Source organism: Canis lupus, chromosome 19 (assembly GCF_048164855.1).
Source record: "Canis lupus baileyi chromosome 19, mCanLup2.hap1, whole genome shotgun sequence".
Classification (NCBI taxonomy): domain Eukaryota; kingdom Metazoa; phylum Chordata; class Mammalia; order Carnivora; family Canidae; genus Canis; species Canis lupus.
In genome coordinates this window covers 38,770,349-38,790,920 of record NC_132856.1, presented here as the reverse complement: position 1 = coordinate 38,790,920, position 20,572 = coordinate 38,770,349, and the positions used below count along the sequence as shown (strand labels likewise).

The 20,572-nt window shown below is 38.4% G+C and overlaps 1 protein-coding gene across 34 annotated transcripts in view; it reads right to left on the bottom strand.

The window, feature by feature from the left end:
• The window catches only part of PBRM1 (polybromo 1), a 121,110-nt gene that overhangs the window by 80,004 nt on the left and 20,534 nt on the right, over positions 1-20,572 (bottom strand). For all 34 annotated transcript variants that reach the window (XM_072785945.1, XM_072785950.1, XM_072785936.1 and 31 more), the window contains 7 exons: positions 17,984-18,127; positions 14,469-14,585; positions 8,708-8,776; positions 6,060-6,158; positions 3,686-3,771; positions 2,587-2,682; positions 1,868-1,959 (listed from right to left, as the gene is read on the bottom strand). In XM_072785945.1, the coding sequence (XP_072642046.1) occupies positions 1,868-1,959; positions 2,587-2,682; positions 3,686-3,771; positions 6,060-6,158; positions 8,708-8,776; positions 14,469-14,585; positions 17,984-18,127 (703 nt within the window). The remainder of the gene's footprint in view (positions 1-1,867; positions 1,960-2,586; positions 2,683-3,685; positions 3,772-6,059; positions 6,159-8,707; positions 8,777-14,468; positions 14,586-17,983; positions 18,128-20,572) is intronic.

The following is a 20,572-nucleotide window of genomic DNA, read 5'->3' as shown; positions in this document are numbered from 1 at the left end:
TTATGAGAAGTCAATATAACTATCCTTTGGGTTATTATCTCATATATCTTTTTCCATCCTTTTCCATTAAACTTTCCTGTATTTTTTACATTTCAGATGTGTCTCATGTAACCACATACAACCTGATTTCTAAAAAAAAATCTAATCTGAAACTGTCATAATTGGCAAATTTGGGTCATTAACACTGATGTGATTTCTGATATAATCTTTGGAGTTTTTCTCATCTTATGTTTTCCATTTATCCCACTTTGTTTCTTTTTGACTTGTCTTATTTTATTTTTGTGAGGGAAAACTGAAAGGTTTATCTGTTTTTCTGATTCTATCCCCCACCCCATTTCTGTTCTTAGAGTGACTGTAAGTGGGCGCTCTTCTCTACCCACCCTGCCGCCCTGCCTAGGCTGCATACTGTTGTGGTTTGTCTCTAAAAACAAACCACCTCAAGAAGCGAGCCCACACTTTGCGAATTCTTATGCCTTCTTTCCACGGGCTCTTTCTTGTTGCTCCAAGATCATCAGTTATCCTTTCTTTGCTATTTTCACTGTACCTACCCTAAGTTGTTTCCAGCAGCAGGAAGTAGAAAACCAAACAGATTAGAATCTTGACTAAATCAAGGATAAGCAGATTGTGAAGAGCGGCCTGAACGATCTACTACATTCAAAGCTAATTGACATTACGCCTGGATGACTCAGTGGTTGGGTGTCTGCCTTGAGCTCAGGGCATGATCCAGGATACAGTCCCACATCAGGCTCCCTGCAGGGAGCCTCTTCTCCCCCTCTATGTCTCTGCCTCTCTCAAATAAATAGTTAAAAAAAAAAAAAAAAAAAAGCTAATTGACCTCTACTTTGTTTTAATGAGGTTACAAAATAAGAACTCTCTTGTGACAAAGGTACTATTAATAAAAAATAAATATTTTTTAGGAATTTTGTAAATGGTTGGCTTTCCTTCAATTTGTTATGCTACAAAGATTAATGAAGTAACCAAATGTTAGAAGGAAACCTAAATATAACGTGTGTCACTTTTATAACCAGCGAACAACAAAGCTAATAAAAACAAATTTTCCTTCACTTTTTGATAACACCAGATCTAAGTTAAAAAAATTCTGTAGATGAGTGTCAAAAAATTAAATTCACTCTCTAGTAAGTAGTCTACAGTAATTATGAAACTTCTATAGAAGATTTAGTAGAAAATAAGACACAGGGGAAAAATCTGTCCTCACAGTTGATTATAAAATCAGAAGGTATGCCAGAATAATTTCACGAAACAAATTTTATCTGTTAAAAAAGTATCTGTAGTAAAATAAAGAACATTATAACACACTGAAGAGAAGGACAATGAAATCAAACTTATCTCTACAGTTGTTATTGGCTATTTAACAGAACATACTTTTACATGGATTTTACTGCCTAATGCCTTTTCTTGGACTTGTTTAAATGACAACTGACTATGCTGCTGCTCTAACTGTAATTTACACCTATCTTAAAATCAGAAGCTCTAGCCAAGATGTTATAGCCTACTGAAAATATAAGCCAGTGGCCTAGAAATCTAAGATGGTGTGAATGTTTCCCTTGGGTTTCCCAATGGCATCACGAGTACTCACTCACTATATATTATTATACACTTGAAACCAGGATCTGCTAAAGCTAGCAAACCAACTGTTTTTATATAAGTATTTATTTACTTAGTTACAAGCTGTAACACAAAATAAATGTTTGATAAGTTTGCCAACCAAAGAGTGCAGTCAAAATGAAACAAAACAGCATGTATTCCAAAAACTGACAAACTCTCAGCCAGATCAAAGTTACTGTAATTTTCCTTCACCAGAAGGATCTACTGAGAAGGCATTAACTAGTCAGGACCTAATGCCTACCAGCTAAAGCAGCATCCTCTTCACTTTCTGAGCCATACTGAAGTGCCATGGTAATTGCTGACAAACGACCCCCTTGGACTGTTCTTTTATTACTACAAAGAAAAACAAGCAATCAGAAGACAGGGAAAGATGTTATAATTGTTTGGTTACTTTACAGAAAATAGGAACTGTTAACAAAGCATTCACATCAAAGAAAAGGAATTTTTATTCAGCTGTTTGCTCAGTTTATCTTTGTACTTTTTATAGTTCCCAAAACTAATCCCTTAGCCAAGAAGACCATTTTTTTTCTTCCAGAAAAGAGTGGTGTAGAAAGTCTAAAGTAGGCTACTTGCAATTCTATGTTACTTAAATGCAGCACTACTAGTTATTTTATAAAAAAATAAAGATACATTCATCATTACTGGTTAACTCTCTTCTAAGATGTCCTTATGAGTACAAATTCTATTTTGAATACAAAATCATTTGGCATTTTATCACAATTTATTTTGCTGGAAATATTAAACACTACCTGACAATAAATTCTGCTTAAGCATTTTCCAGAACTGAGGTCAGGCTGACTATAGCACCTCAACCTTTTAAATAAGATATTTGATAACAATTCTCATAATAACCCAATTATACCCCAAAGAATTACTTCATGATAGCCATCAGGCAAACACTAGTAAGCCTAGCCTCATAAACACGGTCAGTTCTCAGACTGAACACATTCATTCTCTCACCGGTAATACTTGCTAGTGGGATTTCTCTCTTCACCAAGGCTGCCTTTACTGTGCGAAGGACCTGTCAACCTGGCTGCAGCCAAATTTGATGGCGTCCTATCCAGAGATAATATTAAAAAAAAAAAAAAAAAAAAAAAAGAACATTGACAGCTGAAATCAGAATGCTAGGTAAACAAAAAAGCAACTATTTTTGTTGTTGTTGTTTCTAAGTAGAAATGCTAAAATATTTCTGAGCCTCTATTGTACAGCAGCCTATGCTCCAAATCTTGAGGACTCTGAAGAGGAGAATGGATAAGGGCTGGTCCTAGAGAGCTTACAGTTCCTACAGTGACCAAGGATCTGGTAATGAAGCAAATGTCAGGGTCAGAAGAAAGCTTCCAAAGCAGCTACTCCAGCTTTCATTTCCAGAAGGAAGAAATGGAATCTCAGAAGTAAAACTTGTTCAAAGTCCTAGTCCTCGGACAAGGAAGAGCCAGGATGAGACTTTAGATCTACTGACATCTGGCTTAATGCTCTTGCTGCTGATATAAAATATATACTATTATACATTACACACAAACACCACATTACATATATGCTTATCATAGATAACATATATTCATATGCATATATATTACATATAAATATATCCATATATAGCAATAAAAGTAGATAATGGTGTTTAGTCTAAAAAATTGTTTTTATTTTTATTTTATTTTTTAAAGATTTTATTTATTTATTCACGAGAGAGACACACACACAGAGAGAGAGAGAGAGAGAGAGAGGCAGAGACACAGGGAGAGGGAGAAGCAGGCTCCATGCAGGGAGTCTGATGTGGGACTTGATCCCAGGTCTCCAGGATCAGGCCCTGGGCTGAAGGCAGCGCTAAACCACTGAGCCACCCAGGCTGCCCTCAAAAATTGTTTTTAAATAAAGCCTTTCAGCTGCAATGAAGGGGCTGGGTAAGAGTTATATCTATTCTCTTCAGAATCACATTATCAGGTGTAAAAATAATTTTCAAATGCAACCTACATCTTGTTTTCCACTGCAATAATTCTACTAGCTAGAAAATTTGGCAAATAATAAAGGCACAAAGATTTTAGATATTTTAAAAACATACCTCATTCGAAGGCTTGACTTGGTCATTTCATGATGTTCAATTTCTGCCTTTTTCATATAAAATATTTTTTTAATAGAATTTGCATCCTGTCAAGATAAAATTACTTGGTTTAGGAAAAAAGGACAATTTAAAATGCCCTCAGTCATGCATTGGACACTTTCTATGGCACTCTCCCACTTGGAGTAGGTTTTCATTTAATATCCACAAAGCTGCATCTTCTAATCTTCCCACAACCTTTGAAAACATCATCACAATTATATATAAGTTAAAAAGCCTCCTAGCTCTTTCACAATTAGTCAAGTAATGCACAAAGATCTAACAGTGAACAAGGAAAAATGGATGAAAGTACCATGAACTTTATCTGTGTCCACCGACCTAAAAATTGATACAAAGATGCATTTCTAAGAGTAAAGACTATGCACACAAATTTAGGATGAATGTCTTGCTTAAATCAATAGCATACTAATATATCAAATCTAGTTTCCCTTCTCTCTAAAATTTATTTTAGGGAAAACCATCAGACCAAAAAGTACAATCTTAACTGCATCAACAAACTACTGGTACTCTACTATTAGTGTCCTATCAAGGACTAAGAATACAAGAACTTCAGAGCTCATTTCTAGCTTTTACCTGAAGTTTCTTAAATGATGAAAGTTTATTAAAAGGTGAAAGATAAATTAATGACCAAAAATAAGTATATTTGAGTCAGCATTCCGAAAGTCTAAATGATTTTACTCCCAAAAGGTTTTCTCAGAATCCTCTGCTATATTCCCAATTACATATTATTAATTCAAGAAATGTCTATAAGCAACTGTGTCACAGGACTACAAAATTTCTAGGAGAGAACTGCAAAGCAATGAAATAATCATTTTACGTTGTGTGTTACACTCCAGAAATTGCTTTTTACATTTATAAAGTTTAAAGCAGAGATTAAATCCATATTAAACTATAAAGTAGATCAAAAACAAACCTTACATCTGGCACAAAGGTAGACATATCAATGAATGGAAGAGAACTGAGATTTCAGAAATAAATTCATACACCTATAGTCAACTGATTTTCAACAAGAGCGTCAACACAATTCAGTGGGGAAGAAAACAGACTTTTGAATATAAGGTGCTGGGACAAATGAATATCCCATGTGGAAGATGAGATACCTCACACCTACCTCATGTATACAAAAATAAATTCAAAATGGATACACTTGGATTTAAGGGCTGAAACTAATAAATTCTTAGAAGAAAACACAGGTATAAATCTTTGTGGCCTTGGATTAAGCAATGCTTTCTTATATAAGCACAAAAGTAAAAGTAAAAGCTTTTTACAAAAGTAAAACTACAAGTAATCAAAGAAAACAAACTGTACTTAACAAAATTAAAAACTGTGTCAAAGGACGACACTATTACAAAAGTGAAAACAATCCAAAGAATAGGAGAAAATATTTTAAATCACATATCTACTTTAATGTCCAGACTATATAAAGAAATCTAACAATTCAACAATAAAAAAACAGGTAACCCAATTAAAAAATGGGGTAAGGATCTGAATAAAAATGTTTTCTTTTTTTTTTTAATGTTTTCAAAGAAGATACATGAATGGCCAATATACACCAAAAAATGTTCAATATCACTAATTAATCATCAGGGAAATGCTATTTGAAACACAGTGAGATATGAGGATAGCTATCATAAAAATAAAAATGAAAAACAAGTGTTAGTGAGAATATGGAGAAATTACACTTGCACACTGCTAGTGCGAATGTGAAATGGCACAGTTGCTTTGGAAAACAATTTGGTGTTTCCTCAAAAAAGTTAAATATATAGTTACCATGTAGATCAGCAATTCCATTCCTAGGTATAAAGCCAAGAAAATACTAAGTCCACATAAAAACTTCTGCGTGAATGTCCACAACAGCATTATTTATAATAGCCATAAAGTGGAAACAACCCAAATGTCTAGCAATTGATAGGTAGGTAAATACAACATGGTAAATAAATACAACAGAGTATTACTCAGCAGTGATCATGCTTCAACATGAGTACCTTAAAAGCCCCATGCTCCGCCCAAGAAGCCAGTCACAAAGGACCACACACTGTATGATTCCATTTATAATGAAATGTCCAGAATAGGCAAATTCACAGAGATGGAAAGTGGGCCAGGACTCCTAGAATAGGGAGACTGGGGGGCAAATGGAGTGATTGCTAACTGCGGTGACAGCTGCACAACTATACACAACTAAAAACCATTACATCGTACACTTTGAGTGAAATGTATGGTATGATATAAATTTTATCTCAAAAAGTTGTTATATAAAAATTGTTGGCTCTAAATTATCTACCCTTACTAATGAAAACAAAAACAATGAAAAACTAACCTTGAATACTTGAGAACCAGGCTCATTGTAAGTTTTGGCATTTTTTGCTAGAAGATCTATATCTTTGGCCATTGCATGAATACTCTTGTAGCTTCCATTCTAGAACAAACAAAATTTTCAGTAAATTAACTGAAAGTTAATTAGCATGATCTTAAAAAAAAAAGAGCTCCACATATTTTTTAATTGTCACCATATTCAAAAATTTTATTGGAAAATACGCATGGGAATATAATATAAATTCATTTTCCCTTTTATAATCTATTTCAATTGTCCATTTACACACAAGTTTTTGAGATAGGTAACAATACCAGAGCTACGCTGGTTTCATAAAAACATAATTTTTAAAAGATCAAATAAGGTAAAAGTCGTTTAATTTAGCAAACATATAGTGCTTACTCTGTGCCAAGCACTGTTCTAAGTGCTTCATGAATACTAATCCATTAGGGTGGACTTAAGGGTATGAAGTAAAATTCTAGTTTTATAGACCACTTCAGATAAAACAGTCAACCATAGAGGTTAACATTTTTGAGTACCTACTATGTACTAGGCTCCATGTTAGAGCTATCACATCTTAAAGCTCACTCAATCCCAAACAACCCAGGGAGACTTAGAACTGCCTTCAGTTTACAAAGAGAAGGAAGAAGAAAGACACTCTAAGCAAAAGGTACACAGGATTAAAGAGAAGGTCACAGAAATGAACAGACACATTCTACAGAAACTGAGAAAACCAAATTAAGTGGAGTGGAAGGCAGGGGGTGGGGGGGTGGGGGTGTAAAACCATAAGCACAGACTGCATAAATAAAGACAAATGAGGCAAAATCCAGAAAGCCAGGCAAAGGAGAGTAGTCAGTTACCTGCCAAGTGAGGATACTCAACTTCTGAGCACTTTTTTTTTTTCTTAAAGATTTTAAGTAATCTCTACACCCAATATGGGGCTTCAACTCATAACCCCAAGATCAAGAGTTGCACATTCTACTGACTGAGCCAGCCAGGTGCTCCTGAGCACTCTCTATTTGGAGAAAACCCTAGTACACGTGGTAGAAGGAATCTACCTTTCCCAACAGAGGGTAAAAATAAGCAGATAGCACTGCCAGCAGCCTGGCAACCAGGGCAACGGGAGATAATTCATGCTTGAGTCTTGAGGGACTAAAGCGAGGGCAAAGGAGTAGAGAAAATGTATTCCTAACTCCCACGAAGGGCAATACAGCAGAGGGGAACAGTGGGCATCCAGTTCCCACAGCGGCAAATGACACTGGGACTAACAACGGCATCCCAAAGAGACTGTGAATAACTTTACCTGTATCATGACGTCCCTAAGTTCTGCCTACTTCCCCAAGGCTAGTTCTTGTGCCTGCCTTCCCAACAATTCTAGGAGCTATCCGATATCCTTTTCATGGATTCCCCTTCTATTGGAATTATTTAGAGTTGGTTACTGTTGCTCCTCTACAAGGAACTGTAATTTGCTAGAGGAGCACTAAAAATAAGTGACAAGGCTCTGGACTGTGAAATAGAAAGAATAAAATAGGGAGAAAGCTAGGGTCAGGGAGCAACATGCCAGAAGGACACGAGTCTTTCAGCAGAGAAGTAGAAAAGACTATTACGATAATTTGGACATAAAAAGACAAGATCTTGATTAGGGTGATGGCAAAGGAGGGGTTTTTATGGGACTTTTGGAAGGAATGGACAAGATAAGGAGCAAAGTTTTAGAAGACTGGGGCTGGGGTAGGGGTGTCTAAAGATCTAATTTGAATTTCAGTAATATAAAAACATCTGGGCAGCCCAGGTGGCTCAGTAGTTTAGCGCCACCGTCAACCCAGGGCGTGATCCTGGAGACCTGGGATTGAGTCCCACGTTGGGCTCCCTACATGGAGCCTGCTTCTCCCTCTGCCTGTGTCTGTGCCTCTTTCTCTTTCTCTCTCTCATGAATAAATAAAATATAAAAAAAAAAAAAAAAAAACACCAAACCAAACCATCTTCCCCCCAGGTACATATTAAGAACCCCAGGGATTTAGGTTCCAGGAGACTAAGTCATTATTACCAGTTGTGCCTAAGGGAGGTGCCTTAAGAACCAGGTGATATATTAGGGAATCTGTATTTTAACATTCTGTTAAAGTATATTATGGTACCAGTAATTACTGGTACCTAGCAATGTCAGGTGAATGTTAGCTGTTGCTACTCCTGCAGACATAGGGAGGAAGGCACTTGAAGAGAACAAAGTCTCTGTTTCCACTGACCTTACGCTCTAACATACTGTAGGTAACTGATTTTGAGACATTCTAAAACTATTTAGAAGCAGGTAAGAATAAACAACAAAGCTTTATTAACAATGTGCCTTTCATAACCAGAACATCTATGCCCACTGCTTTTTAATTTTTGTCCTAAGAGTAAGGTTTACTATGCCAATGAAAATTCTGCTTTCCTCCCTACAGATAAAATGCAAAAGAGACACTGTGTTACCTCCTCCAAAGCTATAATCAGTTACACCAGTCTAATCTGTTTATTATATTGCTAATAACCCCTTACAAAGACATCTGCTTCCCTGTTTTCTTAAAAAAAAAAAAAAAAAAAAAAAAAAAAGAAAGACCTTAGGCCAATCTGCCCTACACCGCATATGGCTACATTTACATATGATATGGCCATCTTCCTACCTGTATCCTCTGGGCAATGGTCTTGAGATCTATAGGCTCCTTAATTATTGCATAATAGTCTGGATATTGCTGAAAGACAAAAACCCAGGTATGCTAAATGAGAGAAAGTATACAGGCAATGAGAAAACAAGAAAGCACACTGACAATCTGTCAATAGCTCTGTCAGATGCAAGGCTATAGACACAGCTGTACAGCATATTGTTTGTTATATTTGAAGGAGAATCTGATCTTAACAGGCTTCATGAAATACACAAGAGCATGTTGTACAAGTTTACAAGTAATATTTGATAACTGCCATATCCAACTAATATACCACAATTTAATGTTTTAGAAAATTCTAAATTCACAGAATCACACAATTTTAAATTTAAGGTTCTACTATATCTATGCCTGGAAATGAAATAGAAAAATCTTTCTGAATGTTCCTATAAGCACTTTTAATTTTGCAATCTCAATCACATATTATCCTCATATAAAATTATTTTTTGTTGTTTTTTAAAAGATTATTTTTGGGGGGGTGGCAAAGAGAGGGAAAGAATCTCAGGCAGATTCCATGCTAAGCATGGAGCCTGACATAGGGCTCGATCTCACGACCACGAGATCAATACCTAAGCAGAAACCAAGAGTTAGATGCTTAACTGAGCACCTAGGTGTCCCTCATATAAAATTCTTATGAGATCAGGTTGCAAGTTTGTTAACTTTATGTTTAACTTAACGCTTCTACTTATTTTGGTCAAATTAATTTTTCCAACTAAAACACATTAAAGTGAAACTACATTAAAGGAACAAAATAAAATTCGAAGAACTCTCTGATTTCTTATCAAATATTAGCTCATCACAAGAAAAGAAATTAAGTATGTTAGAGGAATGTTTTTAAAGAATTTCACAAAGCCCACAGTGCAGGGATGACTAGGTGGCTCGGCTGGTTAAGTGTCCAACTCTTGATTTCAGCTCAGGTCATGATCTCAGGATCATGAGACTGAGCCCCACATTGGGTTCTGTGCTCAGTGGGGAGCTTGCTTGAGATTCTCTCTCCCTCTACCCCTCTCCTGAGTGCAGTACCCCTACTCCTCTCTCTCTCTCTCTCTCTCTCTCTCTCGCTCTCAAATACTTAAAATCTTTAAAAACAAAACAAAACAAAAAAACAAAACACAAAGTCCATAGTGCATTCATTGTCCCAAGCTTTTTGTACAGATTTGGTTCCTTGGAAGAAACTGAAGTGGACCAAAAATCAAACGTTGGTTTACTTAGGGAGGAGAGGTGTCAGGGGAAGTGAGACTGGGTTCTCCAAGTTCTTCCAATCTGTTCAAGTTGTTGAAGTCCAAACAACAACAAAAAGCAGGAGGCTACAGCCTTCATGGCTGAAGGCATGATCTCAAGGATGCTTCCTTTCATCTGATTCCTCAGCTTACTCCTACTTTCTTAACCCTATTCTTTTTTTTGCTTGGATCAAACCCCTTTTCTGTCCCCTCTCTTTAGCAATTCTACTTCTGAGAAACAGTTCAGAGGACAAATTATGGCAAGGCCACCCAGGCTGGGGTGGAGTGTAATCCCAGCTGTCGGCTTTACATATTCACAATTCCCCTCTCCTGGGACACCTGGGTGGCTCAGCAGTTAAGTCTGCCCTCGCTCAGGGCATGATCTTGGGGTCTGGATAGAGTCCTGGATAGAGTCCCGCATCAGGCTCCTTGCATGGATCCTGCTTCTCCCTCTGCCTATGTCTCTGCCTCTCTCTCTCTCTCTCTCTCTCTGGGTGTCTCTCATTAATAAATAAATAGAAATCTTTAAAAAAAAAAATTCTCCTCTCCTACTCAGATAGTCCAGCTTGGGAAGGGCCATAAAAGAAAGGTAAACAGTCCTTGCTGTCTTTTCAAACTGTCACACCCTGAACGACAATGGGAACCTACTTTTTCCAACCAACTCTTACTGCATGGTATTCCTGAAAGCCCTCCTAGAATAGGGGAAGAACAGGATATTAATTGTTTTTTGTTTTTTAAGTAGACTCCAAACCCAGCATGGAGCCCAATGTGGGGCTTGAACTCTTGACCCTGAGATCAATACCTGAGCTGAGATCAAGAGTTAGATACTTAACCCACTGAGCCACCCATGTGCCCCAGGATATTAATGTATTACTGCTTCAGGTCACTCTTGGTGGCTTGACCACTGATATCCTGCAGAATAAGAGCAGCTCTTGAGTAAAGATTATACTCCATTCTTTTTGTTTTTTTTTTTATTGTAGTTAAATATACAAAAGATTTACCATTTAATCATCGTAAATGTGTGGCTCAGTGGTATTAAGTACATTCACATTATTGTGTAACCATTGGCATAATTCATCTTCCAAATTTTTCATCTTCTAAAACTGAATCTGCAGACCCACTGAACAGTAACTGCCCTCTCTCCCTTCCGGCTAGCTCCTGGAAACCACAATTCTACTTTCTCTCACTATGAATCAGAATACTCGGAGTACCTTCTACGAGAGGAAACATGCAATTTTGGTCCTTTTGTGACAGGCTTATTTCACCTTCATGTGTTCAAGGTTCATTATAGCATGTGTTAGAATTTCATTTTTAAAAATTTTATTTTAAAGATTTTATTTATTTATTTGAGAGAGAGAGAGCACATGAGCGTGTACGAGCCAGGGAGGGGAAAGCAGAGGGAGAAGCAGACCCCTTCCCGAGCAGGGAGCCCAACTTGGTGCTGCATCCCAAGTCCCTGGGATCCTGACCTGAGCTGAAGGCAGATGCTTTAACTGATTGAGCCACCCAGGTGCCTCTCATTTTTATTTTTTTTATTTTATTTTTTAAATTTTTATTTATTTATGACAGTCACAGAGAGAGAGAGAAAGAGGCAGAGACATAGGCAGAGGGAGAAGCAGGCTCTATGCACCGGGAGCCCGACGTGGGATTCAATCCCGGGTCTCCAGGATCGCGTCCTGGGCCAAAGGCAGGCGCCAAACCACTGCGCCACCCAGGGATCCCTCATTCTTTTTTTAAAAGGCTCAATAACACTGAATTGTATGTATATACTACATTTCATTCATCTAGTCATCTGTTGAAGGACACTTGGGTTGTTCCTATGTATTAGGTATTCTGAGTAATACTGCTATGAATTTGTGTGTACAAATCTCTTTAAGATCCTGCTTCCAAATCCTTTGTATATACCAAAGGAATATATTGCTGGATCATATGGTAATTCTATGTTTAATTTTTTGAGGATTAGTCTTACTGTTTTCTTAACATTTTTTTTTGAAGATTTTATTTATTTATTCATGAGAGAGAGGCAGAGACACAGACAGAGGGAGAAGCAGGCTCCATGCAGGGAGCCCGACGCGGGACTCGATCCCAGGACCCTAGGATCATGCCCTGGGCCAAAGGCAGGCACCAAACTGCTGAGCCACCCAGGGATCCCTGTTTTCTTAACATTTAAAACATATGGAAAAAAAATTAAAACATCACCAATATAATCACACTGTATTTTTTGAATCAGATCCACACTTAAAATAGTTATATTTGCTTTTTTTTTTTTTAACTTTTTAAAGTAAAACTTACACCAAACATGGGGCTTGAACTCATGACCCGAAGATCAAGAGTTGCACGTTCTACCAAATGACCAGCTAGGTGCCCTTATGTTTTATTTCTAATGTGGTAACTCCTACAACTAGTAAAGACACATCTCTAAATAACCAGTTTTGTTGATGCCTGATGGGGAAAGCTGCAAGCCAATTATCAGTCAATAAGCACTTTTTGCACACCAATGACATGCTGGATTCCACTACATGGGAGGGACACAAAAGAAAATGACATAATCTTTGTTCTTTTTTTTTTTTAAGATTTTTAATTAATTTATATATTCATGAAAGACAGAGAGAGAGAGAGAGGCAGAGACACAGGCAGAGGGAGAAGCAGGCTCCATGCAGGGAGCCTGACGTGGGACTCGATCCGGGGACTCCAGGATCATGCCCTGGGCTGAAGGCAGGCTCTAAACCACTAGGCCAGGGGCAGCCCGGGTGGCTCAGCGGTTTAATGCCGACTTCAACCCAGGGCATGATCCTGGAGTCCCCGGATCGAGTCCCATGTCAGGCTCCCTGCATGGAGCCTGCTTCTACCTCTGCCTGTGTCTCTGCACCGCCCCCCCCCCCCGCCCTCTCTCTGTGTCTCTCGTGGATAAATAAATAAAATCTTTAAAAAAATTAAAAATTAAACCGCTGAGCCACCCAGGGATGCCCCTAATCTTTGTTCTTAAATTCAGGGACCAGGGAAGGAAGTAGATAAAAAGTAAATGATCACAATGGAATTAAGTGCTATAGTGGAGTACATCTACAAGTATATCCTTGTCTAGAAATACAAGAATGCTTAGGCCATGGAAATTTTTCTAGTTCCACACACTATAGTGGAATTTTACCTACGTTCACTGCTTTTTGGGTATGAAGCCACAAGAGGCCCTGCCACTTTTAAAAGTTATCACTTGGGACACGTGGGTGGCTCAGTGGTTGCGCATATGTCTTCAGCTCAGGGCGGGATCCTGGAGTTCCAGGATCAAGTCCCACATCCGGCTCCCTGCATGGAGCCTGCTTCTACCTCTACCTCTGTCTGTGTCTCTGCCTCTCTCTGTGTCTCTCATGAATAAAGAAATGAAATCTTTAAAAATAAATAAATAAAAATAAGGGGCTCACTAGTCTGGGAAACCTTTTCCTCTTTGGGGCAGAAGATTACTAGTAGATCATTCTCTCTTCCATCACCAGGAGAGCCAAGAGAACTAAAAAAGGAAGAAGTAATTTATCTTCCTCTCACTCTGTCTCGTGAGCAAAGAGAATGTTTTCTCTTTTATAAATAAAGGCTTAGTTTAGGTATTTATTTTGCTATTTAAGAATTACCAATCTTGGAAACAACCCAAATGTCCATTGACAGATGAATGGATAAATATGGTATATGCACACAATGGAGTTTTAGCTTTAAAAAGGAAGGACAGGGAATCCCTGGGTGGCTCAGTGGTTAAGTGCCTGCCTTTGGCCCAGGGTGTGATCCTGGAGTCCCGAGCTCAAGTCCCACATCAGGCTCCCTGCATGGAGCCTGCTTCTCCCTCTGCCTGGTTATCTCTGCCTCTCTCTCTCCTCTGTGTCTTTCATGAATAAATAAAAAAAAATCTTTAAAAAAATAAAAAATAAAAAGGAAGGACATTCTGACACATGCTACAACATGGATAAACCCTGAATACATTATGCTAAATAAAAGAAGTCAGATATAAAAAGATAAATATTGTATGAGTCTTCTTATCATCAGTTACTTAGTCAATTTCACAGAGAGAACAGAGTGGTAGTTGCCAGAGTGGGAATGGGGAGTTATTTTTGGTTGTTTTATTTTACTGATTTAATTTTAATTTAGTTTAATTTTATGGGGAGCTATTGTTTAATGGATAGATTTTTCAATTAAAGAGATGAACATACAATATGAAGGTACTTACATCACTGAACTGTACATTTAAAATGGCTAAACAGTAAATCTCAAGTATATTTTACAGCAATAAAAAAAAAAAAAAACAGTAAGAATAACCAAACAATTGTTCTAAACCCACAACTTTTAGGTGAGGTAAAATCACAGAACATATCTTATGTGCTTGCTGCTGCAGCCTCAAGGAAGACCTCTTGGCAGCCTCCAATGCCTTTCGCTAATTTTACCTTATTTACTAGGAACTAATAAATTTTCTGAAGTACTGAAAAATAAAAAACAAAATAAAAACACGCTTTAATTGTATCACTTACCACTTTAGAAGGCAGTTTCTGGAAAAGTTCACTAATGAGACGTCCTGATGGATTTGTGGCTACAACTATGGCTTCAAGAAGCTGCTCCAGGATCTCCTTCAAGTAACTTGGAGAAGACTGGGAGGAGGGGGTTAGCAGGAAAGAAAGGAGTGAGAAGGACTCTGTGAGAGAAACCCAAAAATAAATGCTAAAATATTAAAGTCAATTTTAAAAAAAGCAACTAGTAAATAGTTATACTTATTTAGAAAGACAAGAATACCATAGAAACACTCTGATGTTGAACATAGGGCTTGTACCCTGGGCATGGCATATATGAAACTAATGAGGCTCCTTACATTGTGTCAGTAACTAAATCTCTTGATCAGGGCCTTTTCCTGAACTCTATTCCACAGTAAACACTGTAACAGTGAAATTCAAGTGCCATATGTGTGAAATGATGGAAACAAACCTTTTTAGGGTCTGAGCAACTGAGACAGAAAATATGTCCTATGATACCTCTTTACACCCGCTGTTTCTATCTACTGAAGTCTATTTTGGTAGAACAAGGACATACATAAAGCTGAAAATACATAGTTCTACCCATGGGGTGCTCGGCCGGATCTACCAGCAGAATTCAAGCTATCTCAAAAGTGAATGGAGATTAAATCAAATTATGCACATTACTTCTGCCCTGCAGACTGGCTGACTGACTCCTACCTTGGTCACTGTTTCAACATGGGAAAGTATATGCCCTCAAGTATACTTGGCCAAGAAGGGTTTGAGTCTGAAGCTGGTTCTATAGCGAGCAATGGCATGTGTAAATCAAGAGTTCTAGCAAGGGTGCCTGGGTGGCTCAGTTGTTTAAACATCTGACTCTTTTGGCTCAGGTCGTGATCTTGGGGTTGAGATTGAGCCCTGGGAAGGGCTCCATGCTCAGCAGGGAATCTGCTTGAGATTCTCTCTTCTTCTCCCTTTGCCCCTCCCTGCCACATTCACTCTCTCTAAAATAAATAAATAAATCTTAAAAAAAGAAAAAAGGGGACACCTGGGTGGCTCAGTGGTTAAGCATCTGCCTTCCGCCCAGGGCATGATCCTCAAGTCCTGGGATCATGTCCCACATTGGGCTCCCTGCATGGAGTCTGTTTCTCTCTCTGCCTATGTCTCTGCCTTTCTGTCTCTCTCATGAATAAATAAATAAATCTTTTAAAAGAAAGAAAGAAAGAAAGAAAGAAGAAAGAAAGAAAGAAAGAAAGAAAGAGAGAGAGAGAGAGAGAGAGAGAGAGAGAGAAAGAAAGAAAGAAAGAAAGAAAGAAAGAAAGAAAGAAAGAAAGATAGATAGATAGATAGATTGATTATAGAAAATGTACTTCAGGACCAAACCATGTTTTGTGCATATAAAAGAAAGGTTAATGGTATTTCTGGCTTAAATCATAAAAGCACTGGTATTTGTGTTCTCATTTAACAGATCTTTTTTATTTAGTGCAGTCTCAATTTTAAGGTCCAACATGAACTCCATAGATGGAGCACTAACATCTCATGGGCCTGACACAGTGCCTGGCAGTAACAGACACATAACAAATATTTAACAAATAAAACACGATTAGCTGAGGGTCTCCAACCACCTAAGCTTAGAGAACCAACAAAACACTGATGAAAGCAGACTAAATACACCCATGCTTAAGTCATTTACTTCCTGGCTAAAACACAGTACCACAGAGCTTTCAAAAGAGGAGACTTCTATTCTGCAGCCAAGATTCCTCTCCCTCCAAACCAGCTACTTTGGAAACGTGTTGCAGGTGACCTGGAACGTGGTGTGTGAATGCATCCATACAACCTATTGCCACAAATGGGAAAACTCCAAGGAAATCTCTATGAGTCAAAAATGAGAAGCTTGAAAATTCCCTCTCACAAGAACTTAAAGCTAAGAAGAAGCCTGGGAAGTACAAATATGAATGTGCAAGATCCTCCCAATTTCATACTAAAGAAACATAGGCAAGTCCTAAATGCAAGTGGCTTCACTGTTTGACTAGAACCCTGGAAGCCTACAATAAGCCTGAGACCTCTGTAGGTAATGTTCTCCCAAAAAAGCAAAGGGTAAGTTGCTGTTCCTCTATTAACACTAGAGAGTAAAATTTCAGGGAATCCCTAGTTAACTGCCTCTACCTAATTCTAATCATTTAACTGCTAGAAAAAAATTGACAAGGTGCCTAAAAACTGCATTTTGAGACTCTAAGAAGTGGTGACTTTTTTTTTTAAGAGAGAGGAGAGAGAAGTGAGAGCATGTGTACGTGTGAGTGGCAGGGAGGCGGAGGGAGTGGGAGAGTGAATCTTAAGCTGACTCTGTGCTGAGCACAGAGAACAACGTGGGTCTTGATTATCACGACCTGAGTCAAAACCAAGACTCGGATGCTTAACCAAGTGAGTTACCAGGCGCCCCCAAGTATTTACATTTTTGAGAAATTTACCTACCACTTCTTTTTTCTGTGTTGAAGTTTGAGGAAAAGGTCTATTTAGGTTAACTTACGAAGAAAGGGGAATGCTCTGCTTTGGGTGTCTCACTATTTAGCTACAGAAGAGAGATGTCCTTACTTTTATTATCCTTTTTCCTCTTTTTAAACATGTATGTTCATTCATCAAGTATTTATCAATACCTACACACTAGGCAGTCTAGATGCCAGGAATAAGTGAATAAGGTGGTATCTTTTGTGGCTCTATCATTCTCTATGGAGGAAGAAAGTAAATAAATATGTAAACAAACAAATTATTTCCACATACAGTGACAAAAAACTGAGGACCACAGAACAGAGTGCTGTGATGATGGAAAAGGAAGGGTGCGTGGCAAACAATTTAGAAGGTGGTCAGGAAAGTCCACTCCTAACTGTCATTATTTTAAGTGATCTAAGAATCATGAAAAAGAGCCAGTCACAGAAAGAGCCAAAGGAAGCATGTTCTAAGCAGAAAAGCACCTACAAAATCCTACAGGCAGGAGCACATTTGGCATGTTCTAGGAATCCTACCAGTCTAACCTACAAAAAATATCCTGAAGATGATTCCAATGACTCTCCAACTCTTTTTTTTTTCTTTTTTTTTAAGATTTATTTATTCATGAGACACACAGAAAGGCAGAGATACAGGCAAAGGGAGAAGCAGGCTCCACACAGGGAGCCTGATGCGGGACTCAATCCCAAATCCTGGGATCACACCCTGAACCAAAGGCAGATGCTCAACCGCTGAGCCACCCAGGCGTCCCAACTCTCCAACTTTTAATCACAACACTGCCTACTATTTCAATCTAGCAAGACTGGAATAGTACTTGATAGTATGAAAGTTCTCCTTAAAACTGAGCAGGAAATATGCATTAATGTAAGAGTAACTTATGAAAACAACCTCTCTGGTCATATGCCCCCTTACCCTCCTCGCTACCAACACAGCTTCACAGGAAGCCCAGCTGCCTATAGTAGCACAGAAGAAATCACAGGCAGGGGTCTTGTCCACTTCCCAATGGTCCATCCTACTTGCTCCAGTTGTACACTTACTCCTTCCGTCACTGTGCCTTGATTGTCTTGCCCATCTTCATCATCATCTTCATCATCTGCTTCTCCCTTTTGAACAAACTCATTTCTCGTTCGAAGGTACAAATCCCAGAGTTTGCAAGCAGCTTTATATTCAGGAGAATCTGGCTGTACATTAACAAAGATAAGAGAAAAAACCCCTCACTTTAGTATTTTATTGCAAATCAATGACTACTTTTAAAGCAGTCTATTCCAGCAGAGACTAGCATTCTAAGGCATTAACTTTGAAACTGTGCTACAAATTTAGAAATCCTTATGATTAAAAGACACATGGGCCTCCATTTCTCTTCTGAAGAACATGTTTTAAAAGCATTCTGAAATAATACTTACGTATGCCTAACTCATTACATTAAGACTTGAAGCAGAAGATAACAATTTATAAATTAAAACTAATTACTCATACACAAAGAAACGCAATTTATTTATTTATTTTTGAAGATTTTACTTATTTATTCATGAGAAACACAGAGAGAGAGAGAGAGAGGCAGAGACACAGGCAGAGGAAGAAGCAGGCTCCATGTAGAGAGCCTGACGTGGGACTTGATCCTGGGTCTCTAGGATCCCGCCCTGGGCTGAAGGCGGCACTACACCGCTGAGCCACCGGGGCTGCCCTAGTACTACTTCTATTTTTAAGGTGTTTACTACTTAATTTAAAGACTTCTTTTCCTAAAGTGTAACAGGGATAAACTTTAACTGAAACTTCTCAGTAAGAGCAATGCTGGAAGCAATGTTAAAATAAATAACACGTAACTTTAAAAACGTACCCACACGCTGACAATAAGGAGTAAGCAATGCTCAAAAGAACAAGAATAGAGTAAAAGGGGCAGCCTGGGTGGCTCAGCGGTTTAGCACTGCCTTCGGCCCAGGGCATGATCCTGGAGACCCAGGATCAAGTCCCACGTCAGGCTCTCTGCATGGAGCCTGCTTCTTCCTCTGCCTGTGTCTCTGCCTCTCTCTCTCTCTCTGTGTCTCTCATGAATGAATGAAATCTTTAACAACAACAACAGAAAAGAATAGAGTAAAAGCAGGAACCCAGATGAGCAAGCACAACACTGAAGCTGATGTTCACTTGAGAGCTTTTGTAAGACCAGATAAACCCAAGCTTTAGTTTTCAAGGCTCTCTGAGGCTGCAAGGACAGGAGATAAAGGTCAGGGCCCACCAGAAGCTGGAACTTCAAAGGCCACAGCTGCAGTGTAAGTGGGAATTCAAAACAATTCAGTTTCTGTTGAGAGATGCCTGGGAACAACACTACCCATCTCAACCTCCACTCAGCTAACCTGTGCTTATTATCCCAAACCACAGCACTGCAGGGTGAGGGGAGACCCAAGATAAATCTCCACTGAGAATTCTTCATCATATGCTAGCTCTAACAAAGACAGGCCAGGTACCTGGGATAAGCGACACACTACCTGAATGAACCTAACTTCAATCTAAGCCTCAATCTCTAGAGATCAAGTTCCAAGACATATGAGCTTAAAGTTAAAATTCCTAAAACACAAAAGAAGGAAATAATCACAAAAGAAAGCCAGCAGAAATCACCGTAAAATCAGATATGCAACATTTCAGATATTGGAATTATGTGCCGTTGAATGAAAAATAAGTGTGTTGAACATGTTTAAAGAAACAATAGGATTGAAAAATATAAGCAAAGTGCAGGAGACTCTGAAAAATAAACTACTTCCAAAATATGAAAAATATAAATATTAAAAAGTTAGAACTCAATAGAGAGGTCTAAGAGTTTCAAAGAAAACTGGAAGAACTAAAGAAATTAACTAAAGAGCAACATAGGCACTAAAAAGTGGACTATGAAAGGTTAGGAGGAACAGAGACCTGGGAGGGGTCTAATAGAACACCCAATCAGAGTTCTATCAGATGGGAGAGTGGGGCAGGGACAGCATGTAAAGACAAAACAGTTGCAAACTTCTCAGAGCTGATGAAAAATACCAAAGATTTAGAAAGCCCTATCAAACCCCAGACTATACAAAGACATCCATATCTAGACATATCACCATGAAATTGCAGAACACATGAGATAAAGACACCAAAAACAGCTAGAAAGAAAAGACAGCTAACCTTTAAAGGAACTAAAATTACATGGACTTCTTGATAGCAAATAAATAAATAGGGGCACCTGGCTAGCTCAGTCAGAAGGATATGCGATGCTTGATCTCAGGGCCATGAGTTCAAGCCCCACACTGGGTTTTAAAGATTAAAGATTACTTAAACTTAAAAAAAAAAAAAAGGAATAAAGAGTAGAATGTGAGTAAAAACAAATACTGATAATCTATAAAACAATAACATTCTTTTACGGGATTAAAAATCTGCCACAACAGGGGTGCCTGGCTGGCTCAGTCAGTGAAGCATACCATTCTTTATCCCAGGATTGTGAGTTCCGGTCCCGTGTTAGGTGCAAAAATTACTTAAAATCTTTTTTTTTTTTTTTTTTTTTTTTTAAGATTTATTGATTTGAGAGGGAGAGAGAGAACTCGAGGAGGGGGAAGGGCCGGGAGAGAATCCTCAGACTCCCCGTTGAGCAGAGCCAATGTGGGGCT